At 36.7% G+C, this 21,237-nt stretch overlaps 1 protein-coding gene across 6 annotated transcripts in view; it reads right to left on the bottom strand.

Moving 5' to 3' along the window:
- The window catches only part of Cdh8 (cadherin 8), a 356,477-nt gene that overhangs the window by 91,913 nt on the left and 243,327 nt on the right, over positions 1–21,237 (bottom strand). For all 6 annotated transcript variants that reach the window (XM_041649655.1, XM_041649660.1, XM_041649657.1 and 3 more), the window contains exon 8: positions 19,897–20,033. In XM_041649655.1, coding sequence (XP_041505589.1) covers positions 19,897–20,033 — 137 coding nt within the window. The remainder of the gene's footprint in view (positions 1–19,896; positions 20,034–21,237) is intronic.

Raw genomic sequence — 21,237 nt, 5'->3', positions numbered from 1 at the left:
TTGTCTATCAAATATGCTACATATCCCATCATGATGCAGCTGTGTTACCAGTAAGAATGATGTTATTTTGGTTCCCAATTTAGCAAAAGAGCAGTAATAGTAAGTGGGTGTATTATTACCCATCTTATAAGGCTCACAGTTCTAGTATAAGCTTAAACAGGGCATAAAAACACAAGATCTATGTTTCCTGTATCCCTCCAGTATCTATGGTCATAAGTACTGTGCAAAACTGCCCATTCTTTATCTGTTGGGCCAGCTCCTATGGGCTAACTCTAGTTTCCAACCATTTCCTGCAGGGAATGGCATGAACTGTAGACATTCTTGCCAGGGTCGAGTGCAGGTAACATTATTCACTCAGACAGCTCTGATGGCATTTCTGTCCAAGCAATAATCTCAAAGCAGGAGCCTCACATCTACCACCTCAGGGTTTCCTGGCATTAGAATGGCAGAGTATCTGCATGCTCTTCCCTGCAGATGCTCCATCGATCTTTCCATGTGAATCACAAAACACAGACTCAAGTCTCACGAGTATGCATTAGGTGTAAGACAATACTGTGGGGACCTGGAGTTCAAGAGGAAATCTCTTATTGTCTCTGGCTTGATTGCATGAACAGTTCCCCCACATTTGCATTCTGTGCAAGTGTGCGGACAGAATCAAGTGCTGTGTAAATGCACAACTGGCAGCGTGAAAAGAAAAACATTCACCATTTTAGCTTCAAGATTTAACTTAAGGAAAGTGGGGAAAAATCAGAAAGGGTAAACGTTTTGAAAGTTCCTGGGGAAAAGATGTGCTCTTGTAAACCAGTTTGTGGAATGATTAAGGAGGCATGTCCACAAACTGCTTCAACGATGTTAAGAAATGGAATTGCATTTGGTAGGTTCCACAGTTCTTCATGTGTGAGATAGTAAATGGATCAAGGTATACTCTAAAACAGAAAAACTTACGACAAACACAGATTCTATTATATATGTTGATGCTATCAGTATGACAGGTGTGAAGATCAGTACTCAAACACGGCCTTTCCTCTTCAAGTGATAGTACGCTCCTACGATAATGACTTTATTATATACTTCTCCCAGAGAAGAGAACTGAAGGTGGAGAATATCAAATGAATTTCCCATAGCCAAACAGCAAGGAGGTGGCCTAGGCAACACTCCAACAAAGAGCTCTGTGCCTGCAACTCCATTCCTTAGTGAAACAAGTGAGGAGACTTTTCTTTCTTTCTTTCTTTCTTTCTTTCTTTCTTTCTTTCTTTCTTTAGGATTTCTGCCTCCTCCCCGCAACCGCTTCCCATTTCCCTCCCCCTCCCCCGACCAAGTCCCCCTCCCTCATCTGCTTGAAGAGCAATCAGGGTTCCCTGACCTGTGGTAAGCCCAAGGACCGCCCACCTCTATCCAGGTCTCATAAGGTGAGCATCCAAAGTGCCTAGGCTCCCCCAAAGCCAGTACATGCAGTAGGATCAAAAACCCACTGCGATTGTTCTTGAGTTCTCAGTATTCCTCATTGTCCGCTAGACTTTCAAATGAGGTGAGAAGACGCCCAAGGGTCTCTCTGAGAAATGAATGCACGTTAGCATCAAACCAAAAACTGCTTCTCATCATGCTTCCTTGTTCTGCTTTCTCCAACAGATGACTTTGGAGTTCACAGTGCATCTTTTGGAGAGAAGGGAAATTACAACCATCCCTTTGAACTGCTAACCCTTCAGACCATGTGTTGAAGGGCTTATGTAATGTTTATGTCTGCAGATGCGTCAGAATAATGTACACACTTTCCTTAGTCTCCCTGCTACAGTTTTCCTCAACTTCTTTCCGCCTACTCTGTTGTTTTGTTACTAAAGAAAAGTGCAGAGGATATAGACACATCTAGGGTGCATCTAAAGGCAAGAAGCATGATGCAGCCAAAGAAACAAATTAGTCATCAGTTCTCCAACATTTACATTAATGTGCACAAACAATGTTCTATTTCTAGAGATTTAAATATAGCATTCATTCATGTTTGGTTATAGAAAACATTAAATTACAGTAAAGATTTCAATCATAACGACCAAAAGATGTTGAGAATTAGTGTTTTAATATTTTCAACACAATATTATAATCTCAGACATGGAAAGGCTTGACTGAACATATTATTACTTTCTTTGAGAAATATTTCCTCTATCTTTTTATCTTAGTTTCCTACACTTGAAAAATAATAATTCTTAATAAAGATACTTGTCCTTACATACCTGAAAGAGCTGCTTCAAGAATTAATATTGGTAAAGAGTAATAAATTGGATGACTTAAGATAACACCTCCTTTAGTCTATTGAATTTTTTAAACAAAATTTCCTGCAGAACCCTTCTAACCTTTATGAATTAGGCAGGCATGAGAATACAGTAGTAATGCATGTTAAAAGATTCTCTGTCATTTTAATCAAGTACTCAAATCAAATGTCTAAGTATAAAATAGATTTTAGGAGTTAACTTTATTTTTTGGAAAAGGAATGAAGATGAAAAGGATTAAAAAATTAAATGACAACATACACATACTACAAACTACAGCTTGCCACCTTGGTGATGGCTGAGATTATTGTCATTAAATCCAACGATTCAGTATATGAACAATTGGGTTTGTTTCTTCTGGAATTCAACAAAGCTAAAAGACATACCTATCCAGCCTTTCCCACATCTGTTGTTTGACTGTCTGTGTGCAAATTTCCAGTTGGTTTGGTTTCCCATTTTTATTTTCAGATGTTTTTTTCATTACATAATTATAGATGTGCAAATGTACCTAATAATGTTCTTAGATTGTTGCGAGAGATCTAGAGTTCTTAAACTTTAAGCACAATAAGTAAAGTAACTTTATTATTTTAAAGTGTGCAATAGCACTTGAGATTTACATCAAATTTAACCAATATAAAAATACACCTGTATTAATTTTAATGCTTAGATACATATAGTTTATTGGTTATAGAAAGAATATCTAGGTACACATTAAAAAGTCACAAGTGACATCTTTAACATTGAAGAAATTAGGTGGTTATCTGAATATATTTTGAGTTTTAGAAAATGATTTTACGTCAATTTACCGATTTGAAGGTCTCTTATTCTCAATACTGAATGTGAGGAAATTATAGAAAAAGCTATTAGGCACTTGTACATGTTATATACAGTTTACAGCAGAGTTCTGAGTTAAAATGACTCTAACATCTTTTAATAGAGTTTCAACCCACAGAGCACCAAAGCACACTCCTCTCAGGTTCCACTGATAAAATGTGGGAAAAAAAACCTGCAGCTGGAGGAGGAAAAGGGTGGATAGTGGCATCCTGAACTGAAGAACTATAGAATGCACATGCTGTAAATTCTTTTTATTTTTATTTTTATTTTTTTTTTATTTTTGAGACAGGGTTTCTCTGTAGCTTTTTGGTTCCTGTCCTGGAACTAGCTCTTGTAGACCAGGCTATCCTCGAACTCACAGAGATCTGCCTGCCTCTGCCTCCCGAGTGCTAGGATTAAAGGCAAGCGTCACCACCGCCTGGCTACATGCTGTAAATTCTACTGCTTGCTGCAATCCTAAAGGTGTTTACAAGATGATTTCTGTATGATGTCTCAGTGTGTGCCTCTAGCCATACTGTTTCTGGGTAAAATAATAGTTCTTCCAACTTGATAGTGATCTGTCGTATGATCAACAGATGATACTATTGTGACACACTTTGTGTCACTAAGATAGAATTACAGTGTATTTATCTTTAGTTAATGCACATGACTCAAGAAAATCCAAGTTATATATTTTTGAGCATCCTTGCCACTGCAGAATGACTTTAGAAATGAACAAACTTGATGAGATAACTTGAATTCTCCCATCTTTGGTTTTATTGCATAAAACACCAAAACTAACATCAAAGTGGTCCATTTCATTGACTTGTTTTGTGGCTTCCCCATTATAGAGAGAAAACATACAGTTTACAAACTGTAGAATATAGTGATTATGGGCAAATTTGTCTTTATCTGCGAAAGATTTCACCTTTGTGTCTTAATTTTTCAAAATGTTAAGTTGACTAGGATTGTGTGTTTTGTCCTCAGGATAATAGTACCAGACACTTTATTTTCATATTCTTAAAACAGTTGTAGTGCCGGTCAGTGGTGGCGCACGCCTTTAATCCCAGCACTCGGGAGGCAGAGGCAGGCGGATCTCTGTGAGTTCGAGGCCAGCCTGGTCTACAACAGCTAGTTCCAGGACAGGAACCCAAAAAGCTGGGGAGAAACACTGTCGCAAAAAATCCAAAAAAAAAAAAAAAAGGAAAAACAGTTGTAGCTTCAATACGGACATGCATTAGTCATATCCTCAGAGGGCAACGACTTGGCAATACAGCTAATTTGGCAGTATGAAACATAAAATATTTGCCAATAGCATTTGTCCTATGTCGTACTGGTAAGGCAACAAGATGTTCTTGTGTCAAAGCCTGGTTCTGTAATGAATTAGATATGCAGTCTTAGAGAGAGGAGAGAAAACAAAAATTTTTGATATTTATAATTTTGATAATATTGATAATATGCCCATGTCACTGGGCAGGTTTAAAAAGTACATGATCACTCCCTAAAATGTTTGATGTCAAGCACTAACAAAAGTATGCTCAAGAAATGAATGCCTGAAGAATAAGCATCAGCTCGATTGATTTTATCACTTGATATTTTTCACACCTCATTTTAAATTTGTATAAAATAATCACCAAAAGTGGATTAAACATGGAATAAAAGACATATGGATTAGGTGTGCCATTTTTGGTATGTAATGGCCTTTTTCAAAGATCATCTGCCTAGTTTAGAACCAGTTATATTCTGAAAAACACTTAAGAAGTGGTTCCTAAAGTTCATCTTTCTCTCTGGAAGGATGTTGCTGAGTCTTTTCCACTTCTATAGGATCCACATGATTAACTCTCTATGCATTTCTGAAAGAATACTAACATAAAATACAAATGTTCAGACTTGAAACCATATACACACAAACAGCAAAAACAGACATTGAAGGTTATATTGACATATTGGTGCTTATATATACATACACACATATATAATACATACATGTACATATATGTACAACAGTGATGAAAAAGAGGCCATTTATTTGAGAGTGAGGGAGGGGTCATGGAAGGGATTGGAGGGATGGAACTTTGGAGGCACTCTAGGGAGGTAAAGGGATGGAAAAGTGATATAATGACATAATAATATTTTAATTAAAATATGTGTAAAGGGAATTTAGCAATACCGATCGTCTGGACCTGGGCTGGGAGCAACATTGTCTCCTATAAATGCAAACTTTTTTGCAGCATCTTAGAATGGTAAGTTAAAATGCCAATATATTTTTTTAAGTTGCCTTACATTCACTGTGATGTTAATGGGAAGAATTTATTGAAAATGTGTTATGTATCTGTTTAATTACTCTCTATGACTGACAAAATATCAGACAGAAAGAAGTTAGAGGGAGGATTCATTTTGACTGATTTCTGCAGAAGGTTCAGCCCACATTACTGAACTGGGACAGAATGTAATGGCAGTAGTATTCTGTTACAGACAGGCTATTTCCTCTTAAGGAGGACGTACAGCAGTGAGAAGTGAAGAAACCTGGAACCCAATATAATGTTCAAAGACACGTCCCCCAAGCATGGGCCTATCTCCCAAATTGTTTCACCAGTTGGAAATCAAGCATTTAATACCTAATCCTACAGAGGATATTTCATATTCAACCCATGCCCTTACTCTGTTCCAAAAACCCTACTAAGGATACATGCACTTCTGTCAGTATAAGGACCCCACTTTAAAGGGGTTACTCTTAAAAGAAATCATGTGGAAATATATTTTGTAACAACATTACAGATTAATCACCTCAAACTAATTTAGTAAATAAATGTCTTCCCAAAGTAGCAGTTTCAAAAACTTTTGATATGGGATTCCCCTCTGTATTCTGTGAATACCATTGGTGAATGAAGAAACTACCTTGGCTTGTTGGTAAAGCAGAACTTAGGTAGGTGGGGAAAACTAAACTAAGTGCTGCGAGAAAGGAGGCAGTGTTGGAGAGAAGCCATGTAGCCCCACCGGAGATAGATGCCAAAACTTTGCCGGTAAGCCACTGCCACAAGGCAATAGATAAAGATAACAAAAATATGCAAGCATATATATTATTAGCCATTTAGCAATTGCAGCAACCCGTTTCACGGATCAGGGAAAATCTCTTGTGTCACTTATGTGATCAGGATAGTGTAAAGCACAAGTAATATCTACATATTTTTATAGGGATAGTTTTACCTGAAATTCCATGACAATTCCTAGACTCCCCTCGATTTCATTGCATCACTGGTGCAGAGGATAAAGAATTCTGATGGGTCAATTTTTTCCCATAAGTTTCAAATATTTAATTATTTTATATAAATGACCTTTATTAGACTCATGATAAATTTGGAAATATTACAGTATAAAGCCTACAATTATGAACAGAGACTAAAATTGAATAAGTATTCCTATGCTCCTCCCAAATGTCAGACCTTGTAGCCGATTTGCATTCTCAAAACTTCTCATTCCTAAGCCTGTGCTCTGTATTATCATGCAAGGCTACAGCTACTGATGAGTCATTGAGTAGCCACAAAGAAATCTTAGTTCCTCTCCATTCGATGAGATAAAGAAGAAAACCTTGATGTAGAATTATACTGGACTCAAGAAAGAAGTTTACCTTTCCAATGTGATTGATAACTCCTGCAGCCTTTCCAGTATGAATGTCTCTATTGCCGATGACATGATTATAGGATATTTACCTTTAGAAAGCATCCAAAATTTTTATAAGAGAGTGATAGCAAGCCAAGTGATAGAAAGACAACTACACTGAATTTAAAATGGGGAATTTCATATGTTCTCCTACATGTTTTATGGTCTTCTTTCCATGTAATCAACAAGCATTGTGATTCCCTTATTTTCCCACATATGAAGAATATCAAAAATAAGTCCTTAAAGCGGGAATGATGACTAAAAAAAAAAAAAGTGTTTACACTCAGTACTAACTTGTAACATCTCAAATGATTATGTATTTTCTACCCTTTATAGTCACGTCTAGATGTTCTACAATTGCATCTATATGATAAATAAAATATATAAATAAATAAAAACATATATTAAATAAAAACATATAATAAATAAAACAGGAGATCTTTGTGGAATGCTCACATTTAAAGCTGCTATAGACAAAGCTAAAGAAACCAGATCAAGCCGAACACGCCACTCATTTTCATCACAATGTTGGGGAACCTTCTGGATGTTCTTCCATTGTCCAGTGGCCTCTGATCATCTTGTTTTAATATCTGTCATGCAGTACCTCCCACTTTGACTGTGAAGAGCTCTAGAGTAGATACCACCTAGGTGGAATTCATCACCTCCTTACTTATGCTGGTGTGTGTGATTCTTGTCTCTAGCAGGGCAATATTACCGTTGCCCACAGGGGCTTCTTTCACTCCAGAAACTCCATGGAGACAAGAACTAGGCTTTCAACAAACTTTGTCCCTGGTTGGAATCACTGATACTTTAAGCACACATTCTACATTTATTTTGTACAGTTAGAAATGGCCTGTCTGATCTTTAAGCCCTTTATGATAGACATCATTGCGAACACCAGCACTCATTCAAAGGACAAAGTTCACAGAACTATAATAAAATCATCCCTTCTTATTTTCTCTAAGGTCTCATATTTTTAAGCTATGGGTCATTTATAGAATACGGAACTGTTTTTTATGATCCATGTCTAACCATTCTCTTCTAGTAGACATCTACATATTTTCAAATTTATTTTAGGTATTAGGTACCCTGAGTAGTCACTCCACATCAGTTTCTGTTTTATATTCATTTTGCCTTTGAAATAAACAAGTGTGTGTTTCTATGGTATTTGGTGGAGTTCATCTTTGTATCTTTGTAACTGCTTCATAATTGTACTGGAAATGTGAAAAACAGTTCAGCAGGAAATCAAGTGCTGACTCAGTGTGGGTATTTTTATATCCCAAGATATTGAAATATAAACAGGCAAAGAGAGTTAGATGCTGTGTCTAACATGCAATCTAATGACAAATTTTATTTAAACACCAGTAAAGAATTTTTCCATACTTTCCATTAGTTGTTTATTTGATTGTTAAACAAAGCAGCTAAATAAAGCCAAGAAAGCAATGCTTTTTAAAAATAGAGTAGCTGTATGTTGAGCATGGTGTGCATGCATTCACCTGAAAAGCACAGTTAGAGGATTTATCATTTCATTGTTTAAAAATAGTGTATATGTTTTGTGACATAGATACATGCATACATTCATGTGCATTATAACATTATAAAGGTTCCCTGAACTTACAGAGGGAGTTTTAGCCTTATATTAAATATCATAGTTTATTTTCACTGGTTAAAAATGAGGCAGGTCAAGAAAATTGTTCATATAGAGATAAAATATTGTTAGTACCAGCTCTCTTGAAACTCATACTTCTTTGATTGCAGTGTCCAAACTTTTCTATTCCACACTTTTTATCCAATTTTATTCTGTGTCTTTTTCTTCTAGCCCATTATCATGTATTCACGGTGAAATTATAACAGCTGGAGTGTGGCGCCAACTGCAGCAACATTCCTGACTTATCTTAGTGGATAGCAAAATCACTTAGATGCCAATCTAAGCCCTCGATTCAGAGTTAAATCATTTTAGAATTAAGAAGCCAGAGTTTTTTAAGAGTGAAAATTCCTCTGCAGGAGATATCACAGATGTAAATATTAAATTTCTCATGCTCCTCTGGATCTCCTCCATCCCAGCCGGACCCGTTCAGTACTTTTAATGGAAAGAGAAACTATGGATTCCCCAGCGTGTTCCATAATGTCTCATGAGGAATTTTTTGAAAAAGGTGTTAATCCTAAAATTTGGAATAATGGGAAATTTTTTTCATGATCAAAATTGCTCTCACCTGTATTTGCTCATGAAGATCTGGTGAAATAAGAAGGGGTGTGAGGAGATGGAAATATGTTTTACAGAGGTCCACTTTGAATTTTAGTGGTGTGAGCTAGGTACACTTTATTAATCTTCATGAGCATATATATAATACAATTCAGAACTTGGGATTGAGACTAAAACAGATTTAGGATCAAATCTATACTCCTCAATCTATCTGGTAAGCTTGTACTTTGTCTTTGCTTTATTGGGAAAAAGAATGGAAGGCAGGGACCCACCACTATGGGAGAGCTGATCACATTAGCAAGCATAGAGAAGATCAGAGCACTGCACATCACAGAGCGAGCATGACACTCTCACCACTCTGTGTGCTAGTCAATAGGACTTAGAGTCTCCAGAAACATCTACTCCTCTTCAATCATTACTTCTAAACTGAAGCAGACTTCTGAGTATTCAAATCTCACCTCCAATCCAGCTTTCCTTTTAATTTGAAGTCATATTGCTGGGACTCTAACATTACTTCTCACACTGAAACCAGCAACATTAATCCAAAAAGGGAGCATCGTTGCAACACTTTTTTTTTCTTCAGTGATCTGTTTTAACTAGCCTTGTTAAATGATTGCAAATGTTGGTTCATAAACATAGTTCCCCACTTCCCTTCTCTATGTTATGACCGATCCTGCTCCAGAATGTATGTTCAGATCCTGAGCCCTAATTTCCTTTGCTTTTGTGCATTTGGTGCCTCAAAACCAAAAATAGCCATCATTTCTTTCGAGTTTATTTTTTGGCTGTATCTATGCCCTTCCACTTTCTTCATCTTTAGAATGTGCTCTGGGCTTAGTCCCGCCTCTTGCTATGAAGAGTTTAGCTTGAAAACACAGTCAAGGCACATAAACAACCTGTACTGGGAGGAGCCAGCCCTCTCTACTCCAGGCATTTGTTTATTTGTGAAGATTTAGAGAAATCTGATACACGTGAGAGAAGAAGAACTGCTGAGTTTGGCAAGGCTAACAGAATTTTGGCTGTTTGGGTTTGGAAGTGGTTTCACACTTAAAAATAGGCAACACCAGTACTCAGTACTAACCGCAATTTCAACTCACATTCTTTTCCAAAATTGCTGCAACTCCTAGGTGGCCACTTCTCTTTTCTTAGCTTATTAGCTGTATGTGCACCACCAGCAGTAACTAGCTGAGTTAGTGTGGCACTTCCTGTGACTAACAGAATAGTCTTTGAACTTGGATTACATTGAGGATAGTCTTTGTCCTACAGAGCCCTAAATATAATCCTTATAAAGGTGACTACAGATTGACTAGCAAATACCAACCCAAGTTATTATACATTAAACGTCTAACATCTTTCTACCCGGCCACTTGGTTTGGTACAGAAATGCAGGTGACTGGGGACATTCAGAGGGAATCAAGGTTCTATTTTTAGCCTCAGACCCAAAGCTTTGGATTAAAGTTTCTTGTAATCAGAAAACATGCTGCACTTTAATTCTTTCAGCTTTGCTGTTCTGTAACCTGCTGCCGCTTATTCAATACAGATCAGATTAAATGATAAACATACTTGTTGGGTAATGAATTATGGGATGGCATTGTTCCAGGCTTGCCTCCCGGCTCTTGAAGGGATGAAAAAATAACGTTTACTACATCAGAAGGTCTGGCTCTTGGGGGGAAAAAAGATGGGAGACCCAGGGCTTCTCTCCACTAGCACCTTTCTAGTGGCCTCTGACTCCCCAGATTGGTTGATACTCCAGAAGAGGTCAATGTATGTGCAATCAATGTTCCACAATTTTTCTACAAGAAATGCACCTTGACACTTGCTGTTCTTATTGAGTTCGGTCAGTCACTTAGGAAAAAATAATGTCTTAAAAATTCTAGATAGCAACAATACAGGTGTGCTTTTCTGCCTGAAATTTATAATTCATAAGTGAGTGATATATATTTAAAAATCTCTTTTCCATCAGTTGATTAGTAGTGCCTGTATAGAGTCAGAATCTGTAGGGTACTTCCTAATGCTGGTAATTTATTGTCTTTATTTACTCCTTTATCTAGCTAACTTTTCAAGCATTTTGTTGGGTGTTTAGGATAAAACGCTGATTAAAAAAACAAAACATAGCAATAATATAATGATGCATAAGATTTGTGCATGTAACTACTTTTTTGTTTTAAAGATACATGTTTAAAAAAATCTCAAGATTATAAAAGTAAATACTTAGAGTTGACTAGTGATTTGGATGCACTATACATGTAATGCATAGGAAACACAGCAACTTGATCTAGCTGAGAAAATTCTATAAGGAACCTACAGTTTGAAGTTAAGTCATTTCCCAAAAACTCAAATGCAGAAAATCATTATGTTTATTATTATTTTGCATAGAGGCTAAGTAGACTTTGAAGTCTGCTCTTTTAACTCCTGAAAGTCTCCTTTGACTAGTGTATTTGTAAGTAACTCTACTTTTTCTTCTGGTCTATATATATAAAAATGACTCCTCCATCTTTATAGGGAAAACATTACCTGGGGGTAAATTGATCCAATATTGCCCTATGTTTGCATACATCTGTTTAGATACATAATGTAATTCTCACATCCTAGGGTTTGGTACTCTGTCCTAGGGACAACAGTATGCCATGGGTGGCCCACATGCACTTGAAAATCTGAATTCATAATTTCTATTTACCTATTTTCTGTGCTTTTTCTGAAGTAAAGAAAAGGTGATTTCAATGGTAGAGTGGTTTCTAAAGAGGCCAGGAAGGGGTCAAGCTTCTTTTCTTGCATCTTTATGGATTATTACGGGGTCATCACTGGGTTACTATAAAGTATATTGCCACACCAAAGAGCACATGATTCAAGTCTGTAGTATCATTCTCAATACACTTGTCATTTGGAGTAGACTGGGGCAGAAGAGAGAATGAATAAAAGAGATGAAGAAGATGCACAAATAAAGTATTGGGATAGTTACAGGATGGCAAGGTAATCAAAGAGAAATTCCCAAGTCAAGACTCAGAGAAATAAAGTGAAAGCCATGTCCCAGGAAAGGTGGCAGGAGAATCAACAAGAAAAAGAAAACAAAAAAAAACTGGCCTGAGCTACGCACAATGTTGCATTCATCCTGAGCCTGTGCCAGTCATTCCCTTTGTCTTAGAATGACATTGACTCCAGTCCATCCTCATAGGGAAATTCTTTGGATGCTACTTCATTTCCCAAGAAAAAAAAATGTTATCCCTTTCATATTTGCTGTTTAAATTTTTCACTTCGTTTCTCTCTTAATCAGTTCTATTTTTGTGAAGAGAAACTATGACAAAGCCAACTCTTTTAAAAGAAAGAATTTAATTGGGACCTAGCATACAGCTGCAGAGAATTAGTCTATTAGTCCCATGATAGGGAACATAGGCAGGCATGGTGCTGGAGAAGTAGCTGAGAGTTATATCCTGATCCTCAGACAGAAAGCAGAGATAGAAACTGTGCTCTGTGTATGCCTTTGAAACCTCAAAACCCACCTCCAGTGATACTCCTCCTCCACAAGGGCACACCTCCTAACCCTTCCCTAAAGTATACCAACTGAGAAACAAGCTTTAAAGTACATGAACCTTTCGGGGCCACTTTTATTCAAACTGCAACATTCATTTCATTCTGTCCTGCTTGGATGAGAACCCTGATCTCCTCCTAATAATGCCTGTATGTTTATCTGAGTTTCTAGGTTTTTAAAGGCATTTGGTATGCAACTATTGTATTTGGCATATAATTCCAGTGAGCCTCTTAGGCACTTAGAGCTCTTTTACCCTACCTGCATTTGAACGATCAATGTCCACTTTAGCGCTTATTGCCTCTACCTTTCTGTGAAAGTGGTACAGATGGATGTGGACTCTCTTGTTCTACACTAAACAAAAATGACACTGATCCTAGTCAAGTGCTAGTCCTGACTCTGATACCTACTATGCACACTGAAGCATAGTGAATCCTTTCTTTTTTTTTAATTTTTACTTATGATTTTATTTTTTTAATTTATTTATTTATTATTTATACAGTGTTCTGTCTGTTTGTATGCCTGCTGGACATGAAGAGGGCACCAGATCTCATTACAGATGGTTGTGAGCCACCATGTGGCTGCTGGGAATTGAACTCAGGACCTCTGGAAGAGCAGGCAATGCTCTTAACCTCTGAGCCATCTCTCCAGCCCGTGAATCCTTTCTTGATGTTAAATCCAAAGTCTTCAGTTTAATCAGCCTGTACTAGCATAGCATGTAACTGTATAAACACATGCCTGTTTCACTTTAGGAGCCATGCCTTACTAAGTGCTTAGTCTACCTTGCTTGGATCAAGGATGTGAGAGAGGTGGGTACAAAAAAAAAAAAAAAAAAGTACCCACAGAAAGAGCTGCACCTATTAGTAACAAGCAGGCTTTGTTGTTTTCTTTTTCTATTGTTGTATGGAAGGGAAAGAAATGGAGAATAGATAGAAAAGATTAAATAGATAATCTTAAATTCAGAAAATAATAAAAACCTAGGAACAGGATTAACTATAGAAAATATGAAGAATTTATCCCTTTAAAAGAGTATAGATAAATCTATACTGCACTAAAAGGCATAACACTATCACTTAAAATTTAATTCTGATTATACCCAAGAGTAATTAATATTTTTATTTCTCAGATGAGAAAACTGAAAGTAGAAACGAAAGAATATTGTGCCTAGAGATAGAAAGCCAAGTCGTGGTCAAGAAGTCCACTTAATTCTAGAACCCCAGACTCTTCTCCATGAGAGGGCAAAAATACAATACATACTATTTTGCAACTTAGGTTGAACAAAACAATTATTCTAGCAACTTGGCTTTATGCCAAGAAAAAAAAAACATTCCTTAAATGCTATCAAACTAGTGTTTTTCCTGGGAGATTCAGCCATCATTAGTGAAAGCTTCATTTGCAACGCTGTATGCGCTTCACCGTAGTGAGCCTGAATGATGCATTATCACTAACTCAAAGATATTAATTTAATGGTCAATTATATGCTTCTTGCTTGGGATACTTTCAGGTAACCAGCAGTCGTGTGCATGCTTTCTGTAAATGACAATTGTGAGTTCCCGTGCACACAGTTCTAGAGTTCTGTCACTGTAGATCCCACACCATCGAGTTCTGTGCAGAGGCCAGTCTTTAAAATCGGAGTTCAGTGTCTCTGGAAACTCCCTGGAAAGGATATTCTAAATAGTTAGGTTTCTTCACAGTCCTCAAATGCTCTGTATCTCTCTTATAGCTGCATGAAAAACAACTCACATTCTTCAACTCCCAGTCCTGGTCCAACTCAGTTCAGTAAGTACATAGCAAAACCACACACAATGAGCAGAGACAAATCATAAGATGATTGAAATGAAACACCTGCCTTTCTCCTCCCAGTCTTCATTGCTTATAAGTTCAACTGACCACCTGACTTTGGAGGTTAGGTGATGAATCCAACACTGTGAATAGTAGGTTCTGGAATCTATCTTTTTGTAGAACTGATTTAATAAAGCTAGATCTTGGGACAGATGAAGAATTATCTTTTGTTTATGATTTTTAAACAATTACTTGTCTCTATTTTATGCATATGAATTTTTTATTAGCTTGGGAACTTTATTGAAATGTTTCTACTTTAATTAAGATACAGGATATATATTTTTGTTTTAAGGCACTCCTACTTTTATTATTAATATTTATTTATTATTTAATATTATTTTGTTTTTAAAACATGGTTTCACTGTGTGTCCTTCGCTAACCAGAACTCACTCTGTCGACCAGCCTGGCCTCAAACTTACAAAGATATGCTTGCCTCTGACTCTCTCTCCAGAGTCAGGAAGGCAGTGTGCCACCACCACCTGGCTATTATATTTTATTGAACTATGTTTTTAAATTTGAAAATAACTTCTTCTCTTGTAGTGTGGACTGTGTGGGTTCCTGGTGCTGGGGGAGATCAGGAGATGACATTGGATTTCCTAGAATGAGAATTCTAGATGGTTGTGAATTGCTATATGGCTGATGGATCAATCCCTGGTACTCTTCAAGAGCAGCAAATGCTCTTAACTCTGAGCTACCTGCATTTGTCCTCTAATCTCTAAATCTAATCTGGAGTTAAAATTCTAGTTGGGAAAGTCTCCAACCCCTGCCTTTTTTAAAAAAATAAGTTTTAGTAAAAGACAGCCTGCTTTGACAATAACTGCTGCTTGGCATGCCAGGCCCCTCTATGTGAAAACGCTTGCACTTTTCAAAGAAGGGCTGACTGTTGATGAAATGTATTATTATTTGAAATGCGGGTTTAATTGCATAGTAAATGCCTTCAAATGTTCTTTCCTTCCTTTTCTTTCTAAGGAAACATTTTGAAGAAAGTTGAACATGCTGTCTTTATGGTGCTAAGCTAGAGAACCCGAGAAGTAATTCTGCCAGCCAGCCAATTTAAACATTTGAATATGTGTCATATGATCCTGACTCCAGCAGGACCTAAACATGTTACTGTCTTCTCAATCCTGAACTGATTTTAACTGAGTATGCTCAAGGATGTGCTTGTGCTTAATATTGTTTGAATATGTATTATATATACATAAATATATTATTTATTTATTGTGTGTCTGACCTAATATTCCCATTCTTTCTTTACTCCTTAACTCAGGTTAGGAAATAGAAATGAATGATGAGAATTCAGATTAAGCAGCATATGAAAAAGAAAGAATATTCAACTGAAGATTTTGTACTTTTTTTTATACCCCAACCTTTGTTACGCACACTATCCTGAACAAGTCACGTACAACATGTTCAAGTGTTACTGTCTTGGATATCTATATAGCACTACCTGCTTTCAAGGGATTATTTAAGGATTAAATGCATTATATAGCTTATATAATTCTATCCCACTATTAAGTTGTTCAGCATATTTGAACTCAAATGGGTCCTAACTGTTCTAATAAACAACAGCCACATAGTATAGTTTCTGGAGATGGGTATGTTGCAAGCAGCAATCTAGTACTCCTATCTAATCTCTTTCTAACACATGGGCATCTAACTCCAGGCGCATGGATCTCATGAGACCTTCCAATTGATCAGGATGGCAGGCTCGATCTGTAATCACTGATATACTTTGGTAATACACACCGAGTGCTATCTCGGTCTCATTTAAGTTAATCTGGCACTAGAGAATAAAGGATGACATCTCCATTCACAAAATAGGTAACAGATGGACTTGCTTAAAATCCACTTCTTAAATTAATTTCATTTGTTTAAATCTTTTTCTCTGATGAGATTGCATCCCGACAGGAATTTTAAATGGTTCTCCTGGAAATGAATATTTTTCTATCGTTATTAGAACCTTCTCCTGTGGGGTTCTGTTGTCCTGGATGGCTTTCATATTCCTGTTAAATACAACAAACACCCTTTAAAATATATTTCCCAAGTGAGAGTCTATGGCTGTCAAGATAAATATTGCGTTAAACACTCCATAATCAAACCGAGTCACAACTCTCTAAAACATTTTCACAGTTATTCCACTTTTTCTAAGTTCTCACGATCTTATTTCCTCTACTTTACATCATGATTTTGAAAGTGGATAGCTTAATTCCAGTGATACTGAGCTTGCCTGAAGATCACAGTGCAGAGCTAAGCCACTAATCGCTAGGAGCTGGTGGCTCACACCTTTAATCCCAATTCTTGGGAAACACATGCCTTTAATTCCAGGAATATAGAGGTGGAGACAGTAAGGGATATGACATGGCAAAGAGAGGAATATAAGGAGGGAGAAGATAGGAGCTCAGATGTAGTTTGGATAAGCAGTCTGGATAACAAGGCTGTCTGAAGGCAGGAGTGCCCCTTTGGTCTGAGAATTTGGGTAGAGGTAAAAAGGACTCTCTAGTGGCTGGCTGCACTACTTCTCTGACCTCTCAGCCTTCACCCCCTAATATCTGATTACAAATTTTATTTATTAGGACCAATTAGAAAGCATGCTACAATTAATTGTACATTTAAAGTTTTGAGATTTATGCCTAACCAAGAATTTATTTTAAATGCAAAAATTAAATATATATTTTTTTTATATTCTCATTCTTGTTAGCATTAAGAACATGACTGCAAAAAATCAGACTGGCAATAGTTACCATTTAACAATTTTACCTAAATTAATTTTCTTGGCTGAAATAAACCAATTAAGGTCATTGAGGCTTTACTCATCAAGTTCAATGAAATTAAATAAAGGGAATGAGAATATGAGTCTATGAGTAAACTGTTATATAACTCAGGAGACCTCAACTCAAAATCCCTGAGCCCAACTTAATTCAGTACCAGGAGACAGAGCAGAAGGGTCCAGGAAGCTCACTGGCATTTGCCAAGCAATCAAGCTAAAATGGATATGTACACATGTGCGCGGGCGTGCACACACACACACACACACACACACACACACACACACAGAGAGAGAGAGAGAGAGAGAGAGAGAGAGAGAGACTTATTTCCACTTTTGTCAGTGACAAATCTGAGAGCTTACTATGATAATATGCTTCCAAAAGGTCTTATTTATTTAATAGTCTTTTAGTTTGATTTTCCTATATTTGCAGCACTAATCATGTAAATACTAACTAGCTGTTTCACTATTATAGCAAGGGCCATTTTTCATTTTTATTCCAAAATATTTTTTACTATTATCTTAAATTCGTCAAGGGAAGTCCCTGTTGGCATTTTTTCTCTCCACTAACATGGACCAGATTGAGTTTCAGTCATTCATGGTTTCTCTCACCTCTGTACCTTTCTTTATGGATATCTGAGCCCACCACAATGGACTCTTTCTAGGGCCAAAGGAGGGGAAACTCTAAGAAAACTGGGTTTTGGTCTATTTTACTCCCTGTAGTATCCACACTGTGAGGAATGAAAGATGTGCATATCTCTGACAGGGCTTTGGTACTCTTGTCTTCCTGGAGTTAATAGCTCCTTGCCCCAGAACATCTGCTTTCTTTTGTCTTTCTCATTTTGAGATTCCTTGCAAATGAATCTTTTGTTTCTAGATTGCCCTGAAATGTTTCTTAAACACCTGTTTGGTGAATTCATTTACTTTTGTTCCTTAGAACAGAGTACATGATTGCTTATAATTGGGACAACCTTGATGAATATTAAAACAGAAGCATCGTTCTCATTAAAATTGGAGCAGAGGTTAAGGTTAACTTGAGTAGATTGTATTCTATTCATGACAAAAAAATATTTTAAAAGTAACTACTGCTTATATGCCTTATAAAGAACATCTTTTCCCCCTTCAGGCTTTAAATGGTCTTAGGCTAATGCAATGGAATTCACGTTTTCTTCTCTCTTAAAAGATGAAAGATGAAGCACTTGAGCACTCTAAATTATAAGCATTTCATGTCTGTACACTTCTGAATGGACTTAACACTTCTAATAATCCCAGACAAGCAAAAGATGTGCTTTGTTTTACTGTTCCCTTAATGTTACAGGGAAGAAACTGCAGATACATTAAGGCCTGAGGGGGGAAAATAGTATCTGCAACCAGGCAAGTCAGTTTCCAAGGCTCGTGTCTGCCCAGATCCAGCCATTCTCTCCATTTAAATATGCTATCAACCCACACAGATGCTGGTCTTCTGTATTTAGATTCTCTTGTGTGCGTTTCCTTTTCGGACAGGGTTTCATCATGTAGCCCTTGTCAAAAAAAAAAAAAAAAAATCCAGATCTCCTTCTCTCCAAGTCTTCAGTGCTAGGATAACAGGTTTGCCCCACCACATCCAGCGACAATCCTTTTTACAAGTCTCCACTCAGGAAACTCCTCATACCTCACAGATGCATCCTTCTGTACACCTGGGTATCTATCTGTCCATCCCCATGTCTCAGAGATGCTTCCTTTGTTTTCACAGTTGCTAGTCAAGAACAAAAAGTGGCTTTTAGAGTATATAGCTCTAATTTTACTCTGCACTCTCTCTGTGGTATACATAAGTGCCCATTATGCTTTATTAATGTTCCTCTTTAAATGTGTTTCTGTTGCTATGGAATAAAAACAAGGCTATTAATATTACCTCCATTTTCACATTTTCTTTATCACAGTGCTGCTTGAATTCAGTATCATCTCATTTGAATTTCGGTAGCTTTGAAGGTTTTATCATGCCTTTAACAGAAATGTATTTTAATTCTAGGCCGTGTGTATTTTGACTGGAAATAAAGTAAAAAAGAGTGTTCTTTTTTTATTTTGTGTGTTGGAGTGTGTGTGCGTGTGCGCACGTGCTCACGAACACATATGCTCACTTTCCAATCCAGACACCTGTAAAGGGCATAGATTGGCTGTGGGATGTCTTCCTCCGTCATTTCCCTATCTTATGTTTGGAGGTGAGATCTCTCACTGAGCCTTGAACTAGCTGTTTCAGCTAGACTGACTAATTAACAAACTCTCAGGATCTGTCTGTCTTTCCTCACAACTCTGAAGTTGTGAACAAACACTACCATACCTGACTTCCTGTGTGGTTGATAGGGAATTGAATCCTCCCACTCACATTATTTTTTTAGGGAAAAAAAATTAGTGAAGTAACATGCATGATTACAAAGACTGTGTCATATGAGTTTTTACTAGGAACCTATTGTATTAGCTTCATTAAGTATAAAAATCCTCATTATCAAAGGCAGGCAGAAGTGTTATTTTATTAACACTACAAACTGATTCCCTATAAAACAGCAGATTTTACACATAGCTTTAAGAAAAATGTCATATTGAATTTTTATTAAATATTTTAATGGTCTATAATAAGAAAAAATACGAAAATATGCAGATATGAAAACGCTTCCTTATAATATATACTATTAACATTTGTTAGTTTAGTAGAGTGTAAATTGCTTTGTGTTGGAATGATACAATGAAATAAATCCCAATAACAACATATCTAAACATGACCGAGCCTTTATAATGTAATCAGTCAGTACTAAATGAATATATTCCCCAAAAAGAGGAGACAAACCCAGACACTTACTGATTTCAGTAGCAATGATGGTGATGTTGTGCCAGACACTTAGTTCTCTGTCCAGTGGGGTTGCCAGTGTTATCTTCCCATCATCTGCATTGACGTTGAATTGTCTCTCCAAGTCAGTGTGGCGGTCGATGGAAAACCTACAGAACAGAGAGATTATGATCTCCTTGTAGATTTCCTTAATGCTTACTTTCTACAACAGAACTTTAGTAATCCTTGGAGACTCGTAGTTGTGAAGCCAAATGAACTGGGAAGCTCTGAGGTATCGTAATTTGTAAAACAAAATGACTGAATGAGGCTTAGGAAACTTAATAATTATTGTCTCAGGAGCAATTAGATACATATGCAACATGGAGGTCATAAACCACCATCCGTTTCAATAGGTAGCATCCTCAAAAACTGATGCTGATGAAGAGTTAATTGGACAATCCATCACATTTATTAGACAACTTATGATAATTAGCCATTGCCACGTGATACAATATAAAACAACAAACTCGGGCCAATGTAAGGTGTACTGGCAGCCTGTTATTCATTACTGCTCAAGGAAATACTGGTTTTTGATAAAATTGTGTGTCATACAATTTTCAGTTAAGTGGAGTGGCCAGCATTATCTTCTCGCCATATGCACTAACTATATAATGACTTAAATAGGTAGTTAGATAACTGTCTTTAGGTAAATTGTGACTCTTCCATCTTTTTAGCTTTTTATTCATTAGAAATTGCATATTCAGGTTTTAGACTAGATTCAAAGACCAGCAAAATGCTGGATAACATTATTAAATCCTCTACCAATTAACAATCACCACTAAAGAGTTTGGGATGGTACTAAAAGCTACTTAATGTTACTGATGTTTATTTATTGAGAAATTCCTTAATCAAATCAAATAATTAAAGCTAAAAAATTTGGTTTAGTAATGGCTCAGGTACAAATAAAACTCAGACAGTGACTACTAGTTATACAGGGAAAAGTCCATCTCAACTCTATAGGGTAATCGAAAAATTCACAAAAGATTCAAGAACGTCACAACATAGGAATTAATAGTCTCAACAAAATGTTGATGGTAAGGAGGTATTTATGATAAAACCTTGGAATCTACAGTACCTAAAGATGAGACCCATGGCCCTTCTACTGCAAAATAATGGCTGAGTGAACTACTGAAGTTCCAAAGTTATCTGTAAAACATCTGGACAGACACTTATTTGTCCCAAGTACTGTATATACTCTGACTCTTAAAAAGAGCTAAAAATGCCTGCTGGATTAATTATCACTTTCCATACCCAAATTTCTTAAAAACAATTTCCAGGCATCCCTGGGTTCTAGTAATTCTAATATTTTTTTTT

Source organism: Microtus oregoni, unplaced genomic scaffold (genome assembly GCF_018167655.1).
Source record: "Microtus oregoni isolate MIOR12 unplaced genomic scaffold, Mior012 000004F_ref0000308, whole genome shotgun sequence".
Classification (NCBI taxonomy): domain Eukaryota; kingdom Metazoa; phylum Chordata; class Mammalia; order Rodentia; family Cricetidae; genus Microtus; species Microtus oregoni.
The sequence above is the reverse complement of the archived record's forward strand: the minus strand, read 5'-3'. Positions and strand labels throughout refer to the sequence as shown.